The sequence below is a fragment of the Meriones unguiculatus genome, chromosome 3 (genome assembly GCF_030254825.1).
Source record: "Meriones unguiculatus strain TT.TT164.6M chromosome 3, Bangor_MerUng_6.1, whole genome shotgun sequence".
NCBI classification, from domain to species: Eukaryota; Metazoa; Chordata; class Mammalia; order Rodentia; family Muridae; genus Meriones; species Meriones unguiculatus.
Window position 1 is genome coordinate 25,540,766 of NC_083351.1, and position 23,584 is coordinate 25,564,349.

The 23,584-nt window shown below is 50.2% G+C and overlaps 1 protein-coding gene across 1 annotated transcript in view; it reads right to left on the bottom strand.

The window, feature by feature from the left end:
* Positions 1–23,584, bottom strand: part of Grik3 (glutamate ionotropic receptor kainate type subunit 3) — a 217,858-nt gene that overhangs the window by 12,398 nt on the left and 181,876 nt on the right. Inside the window, exons 11-13 of the mRNA XM_060379565.1 lie at positions 13,777–14,000; positions 9,302–9,420; positions 7,001–7,218 (exon numbers count right to left, since the gene is read on the bottom strand). Coding sequence (XP_060235548.1) covers positions 7,001–7,218; positions 9,302–9,420; positions 13,777–14,000 — 561 coding nt within the window. The remainder of the gene's footprint in view (positions 1–7,000; positions 7,219–9,301; positions 9,421–13,776; positions 14,001–23,584) is intronic.

The following is a 23,584-nucleotide window of genomic DNA, read 5'->3' on the forward strand; positions in this document are numbered from 1 at the left end:
TCCTCAAGGAGCAACAAAGGACAGCAGAGAGAGCGGGCCAGTTAAGATGGGAGGTGACACCAGGCAGAAGCCGGCTGCAACATGCATTTCAAGGATTCCACCTTCCAATTCTGGGCCTCCAAACTCACCTCCTCTTTTGGCTTGTTGTCACATGAGTCTGCACCCTGCTTCCCTAGGATGTCCCCTACTGTTCTTGACCCAGACCTGGGGTCCCACTCTCAGTTACACCTGCTCACGGTCTCTGCCCATCATGCTTTATCCTTGAATAGTTCAGTGATTCTGGAGCACAACCACGAACCCTCCCCCTCCCCCCATGTCCACCATACAGAAAGAAGCAAAGGTCTCCTCAGCTCCATGGGCTTCCTTACCACCACCGGCCTGAGCTGCAGCCCACCTCCTTGGGGAGTGGAGTCCCATGTGCCAATGGCCCGTCTGTCCTGGCTCTGGTGGGAACCTTAATAAGGATTACTGCAGAGCCAGTCACCTAAATCAATTAATGGAATCATTTGGAGCAGCCAACACAGGGCGATCTGCCAGGATGAAGATGCTTTTTTTTTTTTTTTTTTAAATCAGGAAAAATTGGCAAGAAAAAAACTTCCAGGCTCACGACTCTCCATTTCAGCCTCCTCAAAGAAGTGAATTGATTTTCTCCAACTGAAGACACTTAATCTCGAGAATTTAACATTTCTGCACAAGAGAATGTATATGGGGCTATATGTGCATATATAAACACGAATCTATCAGCTTTGAGCGAAACTAAATCTCAGGGAGTGTGTGGAGAGAGGCAGCTCTGGTGTGATTCCATGCGAGACTTTGGGTATTTTCCATTCTGAAGAGGAGACCTTTTCCTGGCTAATTAGCTTGCCTACCCCGGGATGGGGAAATCCTTGGCCCCATCAGAACGGTCCTGGAGCAGTCATTCACGTCTCCCGGGTTATTTTTGTGGGCACCAGGAGGCCTCTCTGAGTGCCCTGCCTCTGCTATTACAGTCCTGAGAGGACCTGCAGGCTTACTTCGGAGGGCACCTAGAGATGAGGGCTGTGGGTGGAGATGGAGATGACAGCGGGGTCACCTCCACTACACGGACCCTGCTGTCACACCAGCCTGTCTTCAAATGCCAGCTCTTTCTGTCACATCACACCTCTGAGCCTCACTTTCCAGGTCTGTAAAATGGAGCCTTTAGGGATGGCTACTGCACTGTCTCTCATCAAACTCAGCAAAGGAAAGGCGTGCTTGGGGGACAGGGTGGGGTAGTATGAACACAAAGGCCAGACTGGAAGGCTCTATATGTGGCTGGGGTCATTATTATTCTCCCAAAAGCCTAGTTTTCCCATTTAGAAAGAGGAAAAAAATCTCCATAGTGCAGAGCGGTTGTGGAAAATAAATGACTCAAAACTTACGGGGAAGGGACTGGGGGACATGACTCGGTTGGCGAAGTGCTTGCCCCGCAAGCACAAGGACCCAAGTTTGATGCCCAGAGCCCACATTAAAAAAATAATAATAATTTGGGTATGGTGGTACATGGCTTATAATCCAGCACTAGGGAATCAGAGATAGGTGTATCTCTGGGGCTCACTGGTCCTCACATATCTGGCAAGTGCCAGGCCAGCAAGAGACCCTATCTCAAAATGAGGTGTGTGGAGCCTTAGAAAGAATGCCTGAGGTATGCTTGCAACCACATACACAAAACATTCATGCACTTAAGTGTCCCTCTCTTCTCTCTCTCTCTCTCTCTCTCTCTCTCTCTCTCTCTCTCTCTCACACACACACACACACACACACACACACACAGGAAACTCAAGTGCTAACAGAACCAGCCCTAGTATGGGAAATGGTTTGAGGCTGGGGAGGACGGGAAGGCAGAGCCAGCCACTGCCTCTGTGCTCCAGGAGCCGCTCGGCAGGAGTGCCAGCTTGGAGATGCCAGACTATTCACATTTTCAAGAGACTGGAGTTGTGAATATTTCAGATGCAAAAGGCTCTAAATTTCAAAATGCTGACAACCAGCCTAAAAAAATATTTCTGCATCAAAGCACGCGAAAGGACCGCCCTGGAACCATGTCTACGGGTGGATGGGGGCCTGTGCCACCAGTTTGCACTAGTAAACGTTAGGCTACTCAGTATCGTGGGCTGTCTCCTGTAGGAACCTGTAGGAATCTGCTCGTTAATCAGCTCAGGAACTCTGTGAAGTTGAGGATGTCACAGTTCACAGAAGGGGAAGTTGAGGTCCAGGGAGGTCTTACGAAGCTTAGGACTTTTCAGTGATTTTTCTGCCATCCTTGAACCTTGACTGTACCTGCTTTTTTTTTTTTTTCCTGCAAGCTCCATCTAAAATCTTCCTTTTTGTCTTAGAGTCAGGGCCTCACAATAGAGCTTGGAATTTTATGTAGACTGGGCTAGCCCTGAACCCCTTGCGATCTGCCTGCCTCTGCCTCCCCAGTGATTGAATCCTTCCAAGAACGGACTCCCCGTTTCCTCTCTGTTTCATGTGGAAAGGCACACAGTCATGGTAAGAGGCACAAAGTCTACCACAAAGCTCAGCAGGTCCAGTCCAGTGGACCAAGAGAGAGGAGACTGTCCAGGAGTTGAGGGTGCTTTCTGCCTGACTCACCTGTCTCAGGAGGGGGCTCTGGGGACAAGACATCTCCCGGCCCCTGATGAGCCCTGCAGGTCTAGGAGCTCACTGAGTCCTCTAGTGACCTGTCACAGGTAAGAATCGTACCTAATTTGTCCAGGTGATGCAACTTGGGGCTGGGAGCAGTGAAGTGACTTGCTCAGAGTCACCCATCAGAGACACCACTCGGGACACATCCCCGTGCATCTGATTTTAAAGCGGTGCTGCTTGGTTGCACCAGGCTGGACCTACAGTAGCTGCTGCCTGGCCCTCCCACCCTGCTTGTGCAGCAAACTAGGTCTGGGGCTGTGAAGGGAAGGAGGGCAGTGGAAGGGAGGGTGCTGGAGAATAGCCCCTCAGCTTGGGGGAGCACTCCCTGTTCATCTGGGGCTTGGGGTAAGCAGGACAGCCTTCCCCCCCAACCCCGTCCCTTCCAGGTAAGATGCTACAGTTGAGGCTGTAAGAGGGAGGGCTTGGCCATGCACAGGGCTGGGGTGCCTGGCTTCTGAGGCTTCAGACTCCCATGTTTTCCCCCAGCAGCCCCACTGTGCCGAGCGAGCGCCCAGCTCCACCACTCAAAGAGGCCACAATCCTTGCAGAATCTCTTCCAACATTCTCCCCCTTCAAAGCGGCCCAGCTTCCCTGCAAGGAACTCACCTCCCCCACAGCCTTCTTTACATTTTTTTGCCTACACATTTTTTTTTTTTTACAGCCAAACAGTGCTTTCAAAGGCCTCCTTTTTCATCTCCTAATTAATTTTTATCTTCCAAGTCGGAGGGAGGACAACACAGGAGACGCTGTTTGCGATGTCTGTTGCTCCCTGACAATTCTCCCAGCAAGCCCGCTTCAGAGCCAAGGGGCAGACTCCAGACACCCAGCTTCCTGCAAGCAGCTGCCTGAGCTCAAGGGGCCTGGAGCCCAAGAGCCTGGCGTCCCTTCTTGCTGTCCCCTCTCTTATGCTCTACTCTTAGCCATGGGAGCTTTATTTACTGATTTATTTTGGACTGTGTCTACAATGCTTATGTGTGTGTGTGTGTATGTTCATGCATGCATATATGCATGCTTGTGGAAGTTAAAGGCCAATATCTGGTATATTTCTCAGTTGTTCTTTATTTCTTGAGACAGGGTCTCTTGTCGAACATACAGCTTTACCGATTCACCTAGTCTTGGCCAGCCAGACACGGGGCCCTCCTGTATCTACCCAATCCATACCCAATGCTTGGTGTCAGGTGAGTGCCAACAGGCCTGGCTTTTACATAGGTGCAGGGGATATGAACGCTTCATGTTTACATGTTAAGATCCTTACTGACCGGGCCATGTCCTCAGCCCCATGTGTACCACCTAACGAGGGATACCTTAACCACAGAAACAAAGTTAACTCGTTTTAATCTTGGCATGCATGGCGGGTGCCGCCTGCTCCATGCCTCTGCTCACCACTGCCTCCCGCACCAGCTCCTCTTGGCTTTGCCACCTTTCCATTCCATCCCTTCCACAGCACCAGATGTTTAACTTCACTGATCCTTTGTGTGACTACAGTGTGCCAAGACTGTGCTGGGCTGCGGGCACGGCTCAAGCCACCGTGGCTTTTTTCTACCCCAAGGGAGACGACTAAGGGCTGTGGTGAGATCCTAAGGGAAACTGATTGAAAGGACAAAGTGGTTCAAATCCCAGCTCTGCGGCTTTAGCTGTGTGTCCTTAGGCAAGCAGCTAGCCTCTCTGAGCCTTGCTTCCACTGTGTGTAACATGAGGGGCTATCACTCATCTGTCTCCTAGGGTTGCTAGGAGGAGAATGGCAGAGAAACAGGTCAAGTGTGGGCACATGCCTGGAACAACGAGGCCGGCTGCCGAGAAGGATTAATTGGTGTCAGGAGAGCATGGAATCGGGGTGATCCTGCCTGGGTACACTCGGCTGCTGTTTCTGGCTAATGGACCCTTGACCTCCATATTCCTGCACCCCTACTCTGCCTTCCTCACTGCAGGGGAGGAGGGTGAGGATGCAGTGGCTGCTTGATGCTGAGGACTGAGGCTCAGTGGGGAGCTGGGACCAGGCTCTGCAAAGGCAATCTGAGCATCTCTGCATGGAGGGAGGCGGGGCCGCCAATCAGCCGAGATGAGCCTGCACTGGGCTTATTTATGCCTCTTCCCTTTGATCGGGAGCCCTGCTTAGAGACGGGCTCATGCCTAATGCATGAGAAGCTCCAGTAGTCAAAGGGCTGGGCTGTGGCCCTAGGACAGGAAGTGGAGTGAGCAGGCATGTCTGCGCACAGACACACACACACACACACACACACGCACACACGCACACACACATAGGGATATTTAAATAGATGACAGTCTATGCAAACACACACACACACACACAGATACTCTGGCATGCACTTGTGTATACTCATAAATACATATGTTCCCAGACTGTGATCATGCATTTGGTCATTAGCGTACAGACACAGACACACAGGAAAACATTCATGTCCAAGCACAGATCTACACGTACACATTCAGGCAGACTCTCATGCATGTCACGTGTGATGAGCAAACTGCTCAGTTACATACGCCATCTACTCTACAAACCGTCATACAAGTGTGTACATACTGCCAGACTTGCTCGCACTCTTGAGGTTTCAACAAGTGCCTAATGTGACAACATTTTTATTTCCCCTTGATCTCAGCACACGATGTCTCCCCTACCCCACCCGGAGCAGATGTTGTGACCAGCTCCTGGTGGCAGTAGCCGTGTGCAAGGGAATGCCTCTTTCCCTCTTCTCTTCAGTAAGTAGCTGTCCCCAGCCTCAGGAGAGACACAGGGAGCTGGCAGAAAGTGCTGGGGCTCCAGCACCCCTGGGATAAAGGCATTTTCCACTCTAAGTTCTTCCTTTATTTCCTCAGGCCCCGCTGGGGCTCAGTCCATTTCTTGACGTCTCTGAGGCAAAGGCTCCGGGATGAAGAACCAGAGCCCCTGAGTAAAGGGAAATGCTCAGGCTTCCAGACTGGCAGAGGGCGGCTGATTAATAAGCCAACCGGCGCACCTGTGCAGTTCCCGAAGCCTGATGCTTCCAAGAGGTAATTAGAGGACCCCTGCTCACAGCACCCCCAGCTGCAACTCTAGCAGCACTGGGAACTTGTTAGAATTCTCTCTCTCTCTCTCCCCACACCTCTGCCTCTTCTCCCTGCCTCCTGTCAGAGCCTCATGAGTAGCTCAGGCTGGCCTCCCACACCCCAGGTAGCTGAGGATGACCTTGAGCCTCTGATGCTTCTGCCTCTACACCGACCCCCAGGTACTCAGATTACAGGTATGCACCGCTATACACGCCGTTTTGTTTGTTTGTTAGTTTTTATTGTTTGTTTTCTGCTTTGCTGTGCTGGGACTGGACTCAGAGCTTTGCATACCATAGGCACACTCTATCAGATAAGCTATATCCTCAGCCCAGGAGACCCATTATGCCTCTACCCTAGGCCACTTGAGTCAAACCTGTGCATTTGCGTGTGTGCGCGTGTCTGTGGTGCAGGGTGGGGGAGGTGACCAGTACTCAGTCCTTTCTGATGACACAGGCCCCTGTGGCATTCAGACACACAGTCCCAACCCCGCTGGCTTAGCACCTACATTTTGGGGAGAAGCAGATGAGGCTGGGATCCAGCTCCTCCAGGTAAGACTCCTTGGATGTCCTGATCTTTCAGCGGCTCAGTTTCCACACGTGGACTGGGAATAACTACAGTGCTAATCTCATAGGCTCTGAGGAGGTTAACAGAGGCCAAACAAGGGGCAGAGTCTGTCCCACTGTGAGTGCTAAGGGCTACAGCTACGGTTATTTACCTAGAAGCACCCTGAACCCACTGCTTCTTGGGGTCCTCCAGAGTCCCTTGACCTCAGCTAGTGATAGAAGTAGGAAGGCAGCGGAACTGAGCCAACACTTTCAAAGCTGGAGGAGCAAGAAAGTTGTGGCTCCTGTGAAAGCAGTTGCATGGGCAGATGACAGAGACTTTCTCTGACAGTGGTATTTTAAGAGGAGGGAATGTGCCCTCCGCTCTTGGAAATGGGAATCTTATCCACACCACATCAGCCTCTTTGAGATAGACTAAGACCCCAAGCCAAGAGTAAGGTACCAATGGTCCCAGGGCTGTCTGGAACTGGGCCATTTCTCTCCTCCCACCTCATCCACTCTTTTCTCTCTATCCAATGATTCACAGCGCTAGCCCCAGCAAATTTCAGTACTCGAGACCAGTCTGTGTGGCATGTCATCACAACTCACTAAAGTTCACGCGTTTCACCAGGGATGGGCTGAGTCCTGTGGTTTTAGGCCCCTGGATTCTGAGCCACAGCTCAGAGGGAGGGAGGGGCAGAGCTCCCCTTTTCTACTCAGTACAGAGCCCAGGAAGAAGAGAGTCTTACCTTGAAGAAGGTCATGGTGGCCCCATCCTTGACAGCACCATACTCTATCTTGGTCTGCTTGGCCAGGTCATCAGCGGAGTCGATGGGAGACTCCATGCGCTCCACGGTCAGGAAGGCAGCCAGGTTGGCCGTGTAGGAGGAGATGATGATGAGTGTGAAGAACCACCAGATGCCGCCAATGATCCGGGTAGACAGAGCTTTAGGCATCAGTTCAGATCCTGGGAGGAGGGAGGAAAAACACCTTACAGTGTATAGACCAGGGGTGTGCCAGTCCCTGGGTCAGGACATTAGTGGATCCTCCCAGAGGTGCTGAGAGACTGTTTCAGTCCCTCAGAATATGAAATGCATATTCTTGGATCCACTTTCAAGACCAACTGAGTCAAAAACTGAGAGGAGGGATGAGCAATGTGTGTGATCAATGCACACATCCCTTCGTGTATGTATAAGACAGGATGGTATTTTATAATGGATGTTCTCAAACAACACACACACACACACACATACACACAGACAGACACACACACACACACCATTTCAAAGGTTCTAATGCCTGTCCGTGGACCACAATATAAGGGTTGGAACCTATGCGTTCTGAGAGAAAATCCTGTTCCCGATTCTCTGGGTGATCTTAGGCCAGACAATTTCCTTGCTCTGGATTCTGCAAAGGATGAAGAATTGTCCTTCCTCTGTCCCAGCCTCACCAAGATACTGCGACACCGCAATGGTATAATTTGAAGAGAGATGCATCAGAAATACGAGCAGTATACAAATATGAGATTGCTGGGAGGCACTTGGCAGGAGGAGAAAAATCAACATTTTTGGAAGCTCTTTGCTGAAATATATCACTCTTCTTCTCCGACCCTAGGTGCAGAGCACAATTCAGATGAAACCTTCTAACTGAAGTAATTAACTAGACGGCTTTCAAGAGATTTAAATAGCAAGCGCCTCCTGAACTTTCTGGAATATTTGGACCTGCAATCTGAAAGCATTTGCTTTGATATGGATGATTTTTTTTTCTCAAAGAAGTCACTCAAGGGAGAGTTTTTCAAATACCTAGTTTTTTTTCCCCCTTCCTAATCAAAACCATGTGGGGAATGCATTGGGGGCCTGGACTTTGAGTAGCAGCAGACAGCAGCCAAGAAGTTCTTACTGCACTGAAGGGGCTGCCAGGACTTTCTCAACTGTCACCGAACAAAGATGACAGGCAAAGAAGCAAGGTGAGGCTTCAGGGTGCTTGTTAATAGCAGGGGACAGATGGAAGCACTTCCCATGAAAGCTGCCTGTCACTTCTCAGCTACTGGAGCCCACCGGTCAGGGGTGGAACAGGTCTGTTTCCTCTTCTGCCACACTCACAGCTCCACAGAAGTCACAGTCTAGTGGAGGGTGTGTGATGGGCACTAAGGAAAATGCCCCTCCCTCCCTCTCTCCCTTCACCCCTCCCTCTCTTCTTCTCTCCCCTCATTCATCTGTCATGCCTCCCAAAGACCAGGGTTCCTGCTCACTCTCAGGCTTCACATAGGAGCATGAAGGACAAGAGCCTTGCAGTTAGAGGAGGTAGAGCGCCTCCCATCAGGTCATCAGGCTTGGCAGCAAGTGCCTTTACCCACTGAGTTATCTTGCTGCAATGCCTTGCTTCTCACTTGGAGACAGGGCCTTGCTCTGTAGCTCAGGACTTGCTTGCCTTGAACCCACATTAATCCACCAGGCCCAGTCAGTCATTCAGATGTTGGAATTACAGATGTGAGCAACCACGCTTGACTGCTTCCTAGCCGATTACACATCTTCAGACATTCCAAAAGGGCTGGACCCATGCTCAGGGCCAGTCAGCTTGATGGAAGACAGTCTAGGATGGAAGACAGTTTTCCTCCATGGACACTGTCTCTGATGTCCTCAGGCAGAAGTGACAGCCTCGGTCAACCTCACCTAGCCCTGATCTAACGATATCTGGAAGTTCTCTTGGTCTCCTCAGCCATGATCCCTCACAGCTCTGTTCTGCCGCGGAGAAGCCAGTAGTCAGTCCAGCAGGCAGGAGCTTCTTGTCCATCCCAACAGCAGCAGAAGGCACTGGCAATGTGTCTCAATGTCACAGGTCTGGGTGGCCAGCGGCTGCAGATTCTGGCTCTGCCCAGCGGAGCAGGCTGTGAATCTGGGGGGTGAGGGCGCGCACCAGGGGCTACTCTGTGTGAGCCTTCTGATAGGTTATCAAAGGTCCGAGGCTGACTTTAGAGAGGCCAAAGGAGCCTCTGGGGAGAAAAGCTACCATCCTCGGATGAGAAGGCCCCGAGGAGAGCAGACACACACCTTGTTGCATCAGGGAGCCCATTCCAAACCAGAAGCTGTTGAGCAGCGTGAAGTTATTCTCCACCACCTCGGAGCCGGGGTTGCAGGGGTGGGCATCATACCACTCGTAAGGGCTGAATCTGCAGGGCAGAGGGAAGCAGTGAGAGCAAGCAGTGTGCAGGCGACTGCCAGCAACAAATACCAGCACGACAGTACCAACCACTCCAGAGCCCCTTTCCTTATTGTCTGGCTGCAGTGATAGGCCAGGGCCAGGTGGGACCGGGTTTCTTCCTGTCTTTTACTTTGCTGCTGGTGCCCTTTTCTGGTTATCAAGTAATTCCGACTCACCTCTTCAAATTAAAAGCGTGTATGCCTTTCTGCCTTGGGAAGCTGCAAGTCATTATCTGTCTAGGAAAAACAGCCATGCAGGGGCGTACAGGAAAGTCCTCAAGGATGTTTATCAAAGTGTTGCTTGCAAGAGCAAGAAAATAAATAAATAAATAACCTGAAAATAACCTAGATGTCCTTCAGTAGAGGAATGATTAAATAAGCCATGCCACAGCCACACCAAAATATCACACAGTTGTCAAACAGCATGCATCTAGACGCCCATAGGCAGGGAAAGATCTTCAGCACAGACTATGTGATGAAAAGAAAGTGATCAGAAATAAAAGCAATACAGTCGCCTTTCTATAGGTTACCTAGCATGGTCGTACAGCTCTGTAGGTGAATGTGTAGGTGAATGCATACCAAGAGGTCTAAAAGTTTCCATCTATAAAAATATTGGCATGTGCCTCTGGGGTGGGGGAGAATTAAGATGGGCAAAAGGAATTTTCAGCCAAGCCTATTGCTTTATTTGTATTTACATGAATTTTTTTTGAAAATGAGAAAATACATTTGAATTTCTTGTATAATAAAAAAATGAAAAAGGAAGAGATATTTATTGTAAAATATTCAAATAGTGTACAAGAATACAATGAGAAGGCATAAGTGCCCCAGAATCCCACCCCATGGAGAGAACAATGTGGGATTTAATTTCAGATTTTTGTGTTTGAGTATAAGAACATACGTCTGACAGGAAAAGATTGCCTTAAGACTCTACCTCACCCCATCCCCTTCTAAGGGAACAGAGGGAGGGAAGCCTGGTTGACTGACCAAGCTCTGCTTACAAAGGAGTCAGTTTGAAGATGCAAAGAGATGGAGAGACTGAGAAGCTCCGAATTAGGGCAGCTGCCTGTTTTGTGTTTTAAGGGATGAGATGGGGTAGGATGCAGGAGGTAAGTGCACACAGATGGGAACCTGTTTCAGGTTCAGGTGAGAAAAGCAATGGACTTCAATAGGCAGAAGCCACAGGCTACAGGAGACGCAGAGCTGGAGATGAGGGTGGGGAGAACGGACACCTAATAAGGCCCGGAGATCATGGAAGGACCACTTTGAGGCTAAAGGAGAATTTATAAAAGAGCCAAGGCAGCAATCTTATGAAATCCACGGAACCTCAGCCTCCAGCTTCTAGACAGAAACAAAGTTTGTGGCTCAGGGAGACCTAGCACTGCTCTGGCAGTGAGCCAAAGGCCGCAGGCTGTAATGCTTTTCACTGGAGACCAAGAGACCTGGCTCCTCTGGGACCCCTCCTGGCTGCAGAGCTAGGAGCAGAAGAGATGAGTTCCGAGCAGAGCTTGTGGGACCAGCTGGCTCTCCCTTTCTTTCTTTCTTTCTTTCTTTCTTTCTTTCTTTCTTTCTTTCTTTCTTTCTTTCTTTCTTTCTTTCTTTTCTTTCCTTCTTTCTTTTTTTCTTTTCTTTCTTCCTTCCTTCCTTCCTTCCATTAAAATTTGTATTTCATTTATTTGCTTATCACATGTGTGTGGGCATGTGCAACATGGCACACCTGTGGTGGGGTCAGAGGATAATTTGCAAGAGTTAGTTTTCCCTTCTACCATGTGAGACTCTGAGACACAATTCAGATCTTCAGGTTTGGCACCTATATTGGCTGAGCCATCTCGCTTGTCCTAGGTAATCCTCTCAATGAAACACACGCGCACGCACATGTGCGCACGCGCGCGCGCACACACACACACACACAAAACACATACATAATTTCTAACATTAACCCCCACACACACATCATCATCTCAGGATCCTGCCATAGAAATTTCTATGTAGAAACTTGTTCCCCTTTCCAGATCAACCCCCAATGAACCACTCTGTGCTCTCTAACCACTCACTACGGGTAGGCACTGAAGCTGACCCGGTTCTCATTGCTGGGGGAAAATAATCCCGGATGCACCTCTGTGGCCAACACCAAAGAGTCCTCTGGGCCCTACTGTAAAGGACTTTAGGTTCCAAAGTGTTACTCAATGGTGAGGCTTTCACAGGACAAGCTCCCAGAGACAGAAATGCTTATTCCAATAAATGCAGTTGGTTATAGAAGGGACCTTTAGGTAATGTTTTCAAAGGTTGAACTTCCCCCAACCAAGCAAGCTTCACAGCACTGGGTACCCATTTTACAGTGTAGGAGGGGACTGGAACCTCACCGTGCGGAAGACAAGAGGATGGAACGGACGACGGCTGGGCAAGGGAGGTGCCGTGTGCAGTTAACTCTGTCCGGCCCCAAGCCTTCAGGTGCTCAGTGGCGCCCCTGTGAGCCATCTGTGTGCACTGCCGTTTGCTGCTCCCTAATGCCCAGGACTGTGTTTATTTTAAAATGGGACCCCCCCCCCAGGAAAGCTTTGTGACTCTGGGTATTGACTTAACCTCTCTGAGCCTTGGTTTCTGCTTCTGTAACATGGGGATGGTTCTCCCCACCTTACAGAAACCATCATAAGGGGCAGACACGATGGCTGTGAGTGGTGCTGCATGAGTGTTCCACCGGGTGATCCGTGTACTTCAACACCTCTTTCTTCCTTCCTTCCTTCCTTCCTTCCTTCCTTCCTTCCTTCCTTCCTTCCTTCCTTCCTTTCTATCACTAAAATGTGTATTTCATTTATTTGTTTATCACCTTTAGGCATCCCATGGCATCCTAGTCAATATAGAGAGCCCCACTTTTCCTGAGCCTCCCAGACCAGTCTTTGGAGGGGGGAGGGCTGTCTTCCTAGCCAGGAGAGAGAGAGGCTGGACACAGATCCAGATGCCTGCAGCGGATGGATGGCACATATCTGGGGTGGGTGGGGAAGCACATCAAACAGACAGAGCTAGCGCTGGAAATGCTGCTGTCTCGGAAGGGAGGGTGGCTGAGAGGCCACTGGAGCCTCGAGAAAATTACGCTGAGAGCGCAAGAGAGCAGCTCTGCTTTCAAAGGCTTGTTAGACCATTAGTGACGAGAGGGGTGATGAAGGCCTCTCTGTGATGGCTAGCTGTTGGCTGGGCTGAGCAAGCAGGGCAGCTGTAGCAGCACCCGGCTCTGCAGCAAAGGCCTGGGAGGCTGGCTGATTTTGCCTCTCACATTTTTTCCTTTGGTCTCTCTCTCTGTGGGAGGAGGCAGAGAGGGAAGGGAGCAGAGGGGAGGGGGGCGGCTTTCAAAGGAAGCTCTAGAGGAAAAAGGCGAAACACCAGGTCCTTGGATCTCAAATTGCCTCTCCAGAGAAGTTTCTCTTTATACCTTGTTAGACTTTAGAGCAAAGAGGACCCAGGGCAGGGGCAAGGATGGGGTCTGGAGGGAGGGGCAGAATCTCGGCTGGGAGGGTCTGGGGAGCTTGAGATGGGGACCAAACAGTGGGGAGAGGTATGGATCACAGGCCAAGCCTCAGTGAGACTAAGCGTACATCCTAGATGTGGCACTTATTGCTGTATGGCCTCGGTGGGTCTTGGGTGTCTTTAAGGGAGGCTGTCTGAGAAAATGGAGGGGTACCAGGGTGCAGAAGAGGGTACTTGATAAACGTGGGCAGAATCTGCTTCCCTAATGACCCACTTCCAATAACCGCTACTGAGGGACTACCTTTTCTGTTTCCGGTGAACAGCACCATGGGTAATGCAAGCACGGACTCTAGGCGGGTGGCATATGTGCAAGCATGGATCCCGGGCATACATGTCTGTGTGCCATGTTTCTGCATTTGGCATGTGCATAGCTGGGGGAGAGGGGTATTGGTTCTCCTGCCCTGTGGACTGCTTGGGTATAGTTTGTTTTCCATGTTTTAAGCTACTCTTTTGGCCATGCAGGGCACTTGAGTCTGGTCTGCTATCCCACGTGCCCAGCCCAGGTAATGCATTCCCAAGCAACCTCCAGGCTTCTCCCAGCTTATTCTAGGAACCTAAGTGCAATTACCACAGCTCAGTGTCATGGACATGGACCAGAGGGAAGACTGGAGGACTTAAGTTCAGGGGGACATGGAGCATTCCTAGGTGACAAAGAAATCTGAGCCATGAGGGGGACTGTGGGGGGGAGAAGAATGTCAGGTACACCATAGCAATCCAAACCTGGGGCTTTCTGAGCCAAGGGGGACTTGCCTAGCTTCCAGTGCTTTCCAGCTTGGCCCAGGGCTTTGGGCAAGGAACAGCCTTACCTGGCAATGACAAAGAGGACACAGCTGACACCCAGGTAGGCGAGCAGCACGTACATCCAGATGTCTGGAGAAAGTGGGTTGAGGAAGGAGAAGACACTGGGGTTGGTGCCATTGGGCTTGCGATATAAGATGCTCACTCCGAGGGTCATAAAAGGCTTAGAGAAGTCGATGGCCTTCTCTCGGACGTGAGTGATGGTCAGGGGAGCCACAGCCAGATCTGCTTTCTGTAACAAGACACAGGCAGACGGACAATGAGCAAGGCCGTGGGTCAGAGCTGATGGAGAACCCACTCACGGATCACGGGTTGAGGTGGTGCCAGTCGCCTTAGTCACTCAATCACTCCCAAGGGGGTTCGTGCATGCGTGAGAATGACAGCAATGCTTGTGTAAGTGTGGAGGCCAGAGCACAACTTTAGCTGTCATTTCTGAGTTGCAATTGACCTTGTTTTTTTGTTTTGTTTTGTGTGTGTGTGTGTTTGTGTGTGAAATTTAGCCTTTGACACCTAAGCCATCTCTCCAGCCCTGATCTTATTTTCTAAGACAGGGTCTCTCACTGGCCTGGAGCTCACCCAGTAGGCTAGGTTGTCTGGCAATCAGAACCCAGGAATCTGCCTGTTTCTGCCTCCTCTGTACCGAGATCATTCAGTGCATGCCGCCCTAACATACCTGGCCTTCCCCACACATGGATTCTTGGGATATAACACCGGTCCTTGACTAAACTACCTCTCCAGCCCAATTATTCGCCTTCAGTTTCAATACTGACTGCCAAAGGCGTCAGAAGACAAGGATGTACGTACATCAACACAGGCCAGCTAAAGCTTTGTTCTCCAAGAGCTGATGGCTTTGAAGAAGAGGAGGAAGAGGGCCGCGACAAAGGCATGCAGATAATGGAAGCCCATGACATCCCTTCTCAAGATGGCACTGTGTCACATGAATGCAGCTCAGCGATCGGCAGTTAGAATTAGCTTATGCTCTTACCTGGCTCTTCCAAACACGAGGGACACATGAAAGCCACGACAACTTCCTTCACCCACCTTCCCCTTCTCAGTCACTTGCTGACCACGTTAGCCCACTCAGGATGGTCATGAAACCCTGAAACCCGCTCAAAAGCTATCGAGACAAAGATAACATCCTCCTTGGGAACTGGGGAGATGGCTCGGTTGGTAAAATATTCTCTGTGCAGGCACGAGAGCCTGAGTTTGGACCCCAACACTCCTGTAAAAAGCTGCTCACCAAGAGAGCTCGGAATCCAAGCGCTTGAGTGACAAGCCCCAGAGTTTCCTGGCCACCTAATGTAGCCAGGTCGTCAGTTCCAGGTTCAAAGAGAGCTCCTGTCTCATGAAATAGGGTGCAGCTGATGTTGATAAAAGTGTGCGACCTATTTTGGCCTCCATGCATTGATGCACACACATGTGAACACTCATGCATACCTCTAACACACACACACAACATGTAGGCAACTGATGTTGATGTATGTGTAGACACACAGACACACACCCCACAAGACATACACAAAACAAACAAAAATACCATCCTTAGAGGGTATGGGTGGACAAGAAAGCAAACAGGCAAGGCCTCACTAGCAGGGTTTAACATGGAGTCAGGAGAGGGAAAGCTGGAGATGCAGTACGTTAATACAGGCCATTGCATCACGAAGTTAATGAGGGATGTTCTTAAATTGGTCCTGAGGTTTTCCCGATTAAAAATTTAAAAATCCTCCCTCGGCATCTTATCTGTGGTTCTCTTAACCTGGGACCCCATTAAATGCTGTCTTGTCCCGTGACCGTGACCGTTTCTTCATCTCCACCTTTGGCCCACTGTGTCTTCTCTCATTGTCTAATTCTTCCGACTGTTCGTATTAGTTCACACATGCTGCCTCTTCGAGATCCCTCCCTGGCAACCTTCAGTTCTTGATTCTCAGGAAGCTTACCCTTTCCCAAGGGAAGGTCTGCACTGCTCAGTGTGCATGAGGCGTGCATCTGCTTATACACTCACGGGCTCCTTGCATGCTAGGGCTGCGGCTGACCCACCGCTCTCCCCCCTCCTCAAAACCCCCACTTAGACTCTGCAATATTTAGTAGTGCTTGCCTGGAGAAGGCTGCCTCTTAGGCTCCTGTGGGTCTTTGTGTCTCAAATTATGTCAAGTTTTTATTTCCCGTCTTTATAAGGGCACAGTTGAAAGGAAGAAGGCCAGCAATCAAGACCCTGTGCCAGGAGGGAGCATGTTTCAGGGACACCCTGCCAAGACAATGTGTCTAAGCAGCCACTTGCTGGCTTGACCCATCCGCCCACCCATTATCCCTCTATCCATTCTTCCATCCGTCCACCTACTTGGCCACCCATCATTCTATCCATCTATCCATCCATTATCTATTCATCCTTCCATCCATCCCTACCACTTATCTGTTTACCTATCCATCCATTTATTTACGTATCCATCAACATAAACACCATCAGTCTAGCCACCTTCCCACCCACTATTTTATAGCTACACCAGGAACTAGACAGCTGTCACTGACAGATACAGTTTTTGCTATTGTGGCTCTTAAGGTCTAGTAGGGGAGAAGGGTATCAATCAAAGTGCTTATCAAATCAGCACTAGCTTAGATTCTAGTTATCTCAGAAGAGAAACCAGTACTTCAAAAGAAATCACATCAGCAGATAAGGGCTAATATGCGTGAAACTTCAGTCTAGACCATTCTGTAAGTACCCCAGGCTTGGGGGAGCTTGGAGATACTCTGATATTGCAATCCCTAGTATTTCTCCTCTTCTTCTAATGTCACCCCTAACTCCCCAACATGGATACTTGAGGCCCAAGGATCTGATGGAATTTGGCTAACAAGATGGCCCATGAAATAAATGGCACCTGCCACCAAGGTTGATGATGACCTGAATTGGATCCCTGGAACCTATATGGTATAAGGAGAGAACCAACTCCCACAAGCTGTTCTCTGACCTCTAAACGTGAGACATGGTTTGCATACATGAACATGTACCCGCATGTACATATGCAACCAACCAACCAACCAACCAACCAACCAACCAACCAACCAACCAGTAAATCAATCAAGTAAAACAAACTAACTCTAGGCAATACAGGTTAGAGAAGCTATGGAAAGGGCTCATTGCACTGAAGTCCCCTTTTTATAGATTTTTGAGTGTGCGCGTTAGAACTTGTCTGGCTTTGCAGGCACAGAAAAGTAAAACCGGGCAGCTGTGCTAGCTCCTAGACCCTTGTCAGCAGGGTTTGAACAAATGGACAGGAGGGAAGAACGCTCAGAGACAGACAGTGAAGACTGTCTAATATACACTTGATCAAGACATACTGCGTCCAGACGCTGGCCTAGGTTGGATACAGAAATGAACCAGAGACCTGGCGCCGTAAGCCCCTGCTTTGGGTGTAGACAGCTCTTGGGCAGCCCAGCAGCTGAGGTGAGCACTCTGAAGAACTCCTTCAGTCCTGAAACTCTAGGATTTTCTACAATGACAGGGGTCCAGCAGTGCTTTGATTCCTGCCTCCCCAGGCCCAGGCCCTTCAGGGTACACTGTATCCGGAGGCTCTGTTTGACTCCAAAGGTAGCATGCACTTGGACTCTCGCTGCTCTCTGGGAATGGCCCCTGGGTTTGCAGTGGCTTGCCGGCTTGAATAGAACCTCCAAATCTGTGGTGGAGGGTCCTCCTTGGACTTTTGACAGCAAGCTGCATAAGACCAAGGTGATTGCACACAGTGCTCATTCCACAAGGATGTCCCAGGGGCTTCTGAGGAAGCCAGGCACAGGCCAACAGCAATCTTTTCAGGGCTTTCAGCACCTCCCTTCCACTCTTCCTGCTTTCTGGCTCTAATGGGGTTGGGCAGCAGCGGTGTCCACCGCATTCTTTGCCTACGGCAGCAAGGTAATTGGCCAACGTGACCTTCTTCGGGAGTTCAGATGAGTGCTCTCCCCTGGGCTTCAAGAAAGCTGGCATTCTCCACTTCATTTTTGGCTTAGGCAGAAAATACTATATTTCACTGTTGGTAACGATTTCCCTGAAAAAGGCATTATTTTGTCCAACTTCCCTTGAAAGATCAGAACAGATGTCAAGTCTTCGCGGTTTCGGTTCATTACTCAGAATGAAAGGCCCAGTCTTGGCGGCTCTTCCCACTCATGCATACTTCGTCCAGTGTGATTCATGAAATCACAAGCTGTCAGAGCTGGATGAGAGACCTTCAGGAACATCCGCCCCAACTCCACATTTTATTACACGGGGAAACTGAGGCTCGGAGAAGCTGTTTGTCCTTTGTTCTCATGTTACAAAATCGTCACCTTGAACACAACCAAAGCTCTGACCTGTCCCCATACCTTCTTTGTGTTACAGGTGATATTTTCCCTCTCCAGTCTCACTAAGTACCTTTCTTAACATCTTCTAAATGTCTGGGTCAGGCAGGATGCCTTCTGAGGATGTTGTTTTATCCATGTAAGCAGCTTCTACTTACCAAGATTTTACTGGGAGGCCCTCAACTCTATCCCTGCTCAACCTCCCTTCTACCCATGAAGCCATTTGATCTTGTCTACTTGGTTCCAGCCCCAGAGCCCATACTGATGACAAGAAGTACTTACCCAAGTCTAGCTGGATATTTTGGACCTTGGTATCCAGTTATCCTGACATTCGCCTGGACCCTGAGCATTTTATGATGTTCCCATCATAAAAATCTGGCCCACCCCTTACCAGACTAAGAACGGAATAGATCTTGTTGTCTGAGTTCTGGCAACTTGTCACCAACCTGTCTTCCCTTAGGACAAAAAGTCTTCTTTGGATACCAAAGTCTAGTCGCCAGAGCCTGGTCCCAGCTCACTCCCTGGGTCTTGCTGGCACTCCCTGTTGGCTTCTCTAGTATGGTCACCACTGGATTCCACATCTCTATGCTTGGCCTCAAGCTGGGAACCCCCAGAGTGACTGCCTGCTCAGACAGTGAACTGTTATATTAAAATAGCAAGAACTGCCATCATTACAGGATGCTGCCTACAGGCCAAGCACCGCTAAGTGCCTCATGAATTCCTCCCTAGAGCCCTGGGAGGCAGCAGTCATTACCACATTTCAGATGAAGAATTGGTGGCTGGAGCAGGCAGGATGCTTGTTCTAGCTGGTGAGTGGCTGAACCAGTTCTCGTACTCGATTCATTATGACCTTAAAATCCAACATTTTACCACGCTCTCCTACAAGCCAAGTGTAGGGCGGTGGTGTGGCAGTGGCATGTAGCCTTAATTACATCCCAGTTCTGTGACTGTGACCTAATTTGGAATAAGGTCTCGCAGATAAAATTCTTGCAGAACAAAGTCACCAAGTTAAGATGGAACCATACTGAATTAGGGTGGCCTCTTCTCTGGTGCCTTTATAAGAGGAGACACAGATATACAGAGAGAAGCGTGTGTGGCAATGGAGACAGAGGTGAAGACAATGCAGACACAAGCCAAGGAGCACCAAGGGCTGATGGCCACATCAGGATGGCGCCCATTCACCGTCAGAGCCTCTGAAAGGAGCCAGCGCTGCTGACATGCTGATTTCTCACTTCTGCCCCTTGAGAAGATACATTTCTGTGTTTTGAAGGCACCTGGTTTGCTATGATTTGTTACAGCAGCCCAAGAAAACTAATACACCTGTCACTTAGACCCGGTGTGGGATGCACAGAGCTCCTCTGCCTTCTGCTCTCAGCCCTGCTGGCTGTGCCCACTGGGTCCTGTTCTGGGCCACGCTGCGTTCCCAGACACCTGAACTTCTCCTTGGCTTCCGACTACACCTGTCACTGCGGCTGTGCTGGGATTCTTTCTGTAGCACTAGATGGGGTTTGGATTCCTAAAGCCTTCCAGGTCCCTCTTGGAGACCAAGAAAACCAAGCCACATTCCTGATAATAATGAAGGGGCTTGATTCATCCCAGGAGCTCTGTCTGCTGGCTTCCTCCTCCCATGTCTCTAGTATTGGGTGTTAGGGCTTAGATATGAAGTATCACCAAAGAGGTTCGTATGTTAAAGATTTGTCCTAAGTTGGTGGATCCAGTCATTGAGACCCCTCAACACTGGATAATGAATGCCTTCATCTTACCAACCACCGATAGATTTACCCTTTAACAGTGTTATTGGAGGGAGAGGCTTCATTGGGCGACGTGGGTCACTGGGGGGGGGTGTGTCTACGAAGGGCATTTTGTCTCTGCGTTCTGTCTATCAGGAGCTAGCAGGCTAGAAGCTGCTGCTGCATGCTCCGCTGCCATGGTGTCCTGCTTCACTGCAGACCACCAGCAGTGGGGTCAAGCTGACTATGCTGCTGAAATCTCCGAAACTGAGAGCCAATACCAATAATCCCCAATTAAAGTGTTTCCTTCAAGCACTAACCATGAGGACTTGAGTTTGGATCCCCAGAGCCCACGGAAAGCCAGACATAGTAGCATGCATGTATAATCCCCATGCTCCCCTCACCCCACCTCATAGGAGGGAGAGACTGGAGCATCCTGGGACGGTCATGGTCCAGCTTGGTGTATTCAGCAGTGAACAAGAGAATCTGTCTCAAATAAAGTGGAAGGTGAGGACCAGCATCCAGCGTTTTCCTCTGACCCCTGCATGCGCACCAATGTCTTGACAGTGCCAACACACACACACACACACACAGACAGACACACATGCACACACACACACACATGGATTTTTTAACAAATGAATTTCTCTGTTTATTATAATGATGGAAAACTTGAGTTACGCAGAGGCACCCCCAGAATTCAGCTTCTGCCCTTCCCCCAAAACGCTGCTCCTCTAACTAGATGCTCCCCCTTGAGGTGAGGAACCAAGGCACATCTTGTAGAGCCTGAGAAGCAACCCGACCAAGGGTCATCTGAGGCTCCCACATGTCTGAACAGACCCGGACAGGTGTGAGTAAAGTCCTGAGCACCAGCTCTAGGATTCAGACCAGCCTCTAGGATTCAGCTGTCCACTTCCAGAGCCAGGAGCAGCCGTGATGGCTGACGGAGGGATGATGTGGGTGCCATTCCCAGGCCTAGAGAAAGGCCTCATTCCCTCATCCCTGCAGCCTCCATACTGTGCCAGTGTCTTTATCAGGAAGAATGGCAGGTCCAGCCTGCTCCCCAGTCACCAGACCTAGGATAGAGGACCCATCTTCTGTCACTTTGAGTCCTCCCCCAAACTCCCAATAGTGGTGTTACCCCAGATTGGTGGGACCTGCTCTAGCAGGGGGGATGGGGCTGTGACCTCCTCTCTCTGAAGCAGGTCAGATCCCTATTATACTTCCTCCTGCTCTCCACCCTGCATAGCTCCATGCTGCTCTGATCACAGCAGAACTCTTCTTTGCAAGCTATTGTTTAATCTCTGGCTTCCCTATCAGTATATAAACTTCAGGAGAGCGGGAATTAAGCCTGGACCCCTCACTGAGGGACCTCTCAAGATTAGTGCAAAGCCCAACATAAAGAGACGTCTCCGGGAAATTTTGTTAGGCAAGTGAGCATTAGAACGCCTGCCCCAGAGGACCACCTGAGTATGATCCCCGGGGCCCACATGGTATTAGAACAAAACCCACAAGTTGTCACCTGACCTGTACACCTTTGCTCACGCACACACAGGCATGCATGCATGCATGCACACACGCACACACACATACACAATCCTTCCCCCACTTTTCTGTTTCTTTCTCTCATTGTTAAAAAACAAAACAAAACAAAACAAAACACACACACATTAATGAAAGTCCTTCTTGCAAAGGTCCTGCTTTGCCCTTCAGCCTCAGTTTTCCCACTTAGCATGAATACTTTTCCTGAAGTCAGACTGGCTCTGACCATTTGACCTCCATCTTCCCAGAGTGGGAACTGCTGCCTACGGTAGCCCTGATGGGTCAACCTGCACTTCTGTCCCTCTTCCCTGACTACTCAGTCTCCACCTGACCTCGGGCTCACCTTGGTGTGTGTGGGGTGTCTAGGGACTACTTCAGTTCCTCAGAGCTCCCACTGCCTGGGGAGAATTGGCTGTTGGTGTCTGTGTTGTCCCTTTCCCCTGCTGCCACCTGGCCCTGTTCTGCCCCTAGGTGAACGTCCGTTATGACTTGCTTTGAAGTACCCTGGCTCAGGGCTAGAAACAGGCTTGCCTGACTTTGCAAACAGGACATGGGACTCAGGCACACAGGCCAGAAGCAAGGCCTGGTTCAGGGTAGGGAAGGTACAGCACACAATACAAGTGGTAAGGGTGTGTCTCTGTGAGCTGCTACTCCTAACACACCGGCAGGATGGGACACCAGTGCTCACAGCTCTGTGGCCATGACAGCTGCAGAGCATGTCTTCCCAAATCCTGTGTTTTCTTTTGCCGTAGTAACTACCACAGTCTGTGTACTATGGACCAGAAGTGGACTCAAGTCCTCCTTGAATTAATGCACGTGCTGCTGGGACAGCGGTGATCCCCTTCTTCCTTGCATGAGTCTCTCACACTTCCCTCTAGGGCGGTGGTTGTCAGCCTGTGAGTTGCAACCCCTTTGGCAAACCTCCGTCTCCAAAATCCTTTACCTTACGGTTCATAACTGTAGCAAAATTACAGTTATGAAGTAGCAACGAAAATAATTTTATTGTTGGGGGTCACCACAACATGAGGAACTGTGTTGAAGTGTAGCAGCATTAGGAAGGGTGAGAACCACTGTTCAGGGGCTTTCTGGAATGGGTCACAGCAACTCCTCACTCCCTCAGTCTGTGTAGAAGCTAGAGAAGCTCTCTCCTGCCCAGCTAGCTGCCTTCCGCATTAGCAGCATCAGCCTGGCTGGAAGCTCAGCCCAGTCTCCTGCTGAGAGATGAACTCTTTCAGTGGCTGGAGACGCACCTCCAGCTATCTGTTCATTTCCTGTGCTAGAACACAACATCCTGAGGCTCAGGGGAGGGCCCCTGTCTGTGTTTACTCCTGTATCCACAGCATCTATCACAAGTCCTCAGGTGACAGATTTACTGAATTGCTTGACCACTGTGAACACTGGAAGGCTTCAAAGATGCCACCCAGAAAGCCCCTTCTCAGAAGCAACACAATGATGCTCTCAGAAGTGCACTGAGTCACGGACGGTGTCTGCTCGGACACCCTCAACCAGCTGACAAAGCTGACAGTGAGCACTGTGACCACCAGTAACCCCGGAACTGGCATTCTGAACAGTTCACACAAACAGTTCACACAGATGGGAGACAGGGACTAGAAAAATCCCCAAATGTCAACCTTCAGGTCCTTCATCTACAGTGCACACATAAGCCTCCCAGGTTGAGGATGTCTGACAGTGGCCTCTCCTGTGCCTGGGACAGTGGTGCGATTCCCTAAGACCCCCGGAGACGGCACTGTACCTGACTCTGGCTGGATAGGTTTCCCTGTGTCACAGTGCACACCCTGAGCTATCATTCCTAAAAGAATCCCTTTTCCCCCACACTTTCTGATGTGCACAGGGTGGGGATCCCCAGGCCTCCAGAGCTGCCTGCACTGAGGATGCCTATGTGCTCAGCTACAGCCTCAGCCAGGCCCTAACTGTGGGAGACTTCCACCACCGTGGCTGTGGCCACCCCAGAAGACACCCTATGCAGGCATGGATACCTCTCCCTTCTTCTCCAAGCCACAGATCAGACCAACCTGTGTCACTGTCCTCTGCCTTAGTCTCCTCCAGGCACCATCATCTTCCTTTTGTGCCGGTGGCTAAAGCCCTGATGGTATTTCACTTGTCTAATCCATTGCTTCTTTCTGGCTTGGTCACACCCATACCCAATGACACTGTTTCCCATACCCCCACCGGCCTGTTATTGGCTGGGGATGGTCTCAGA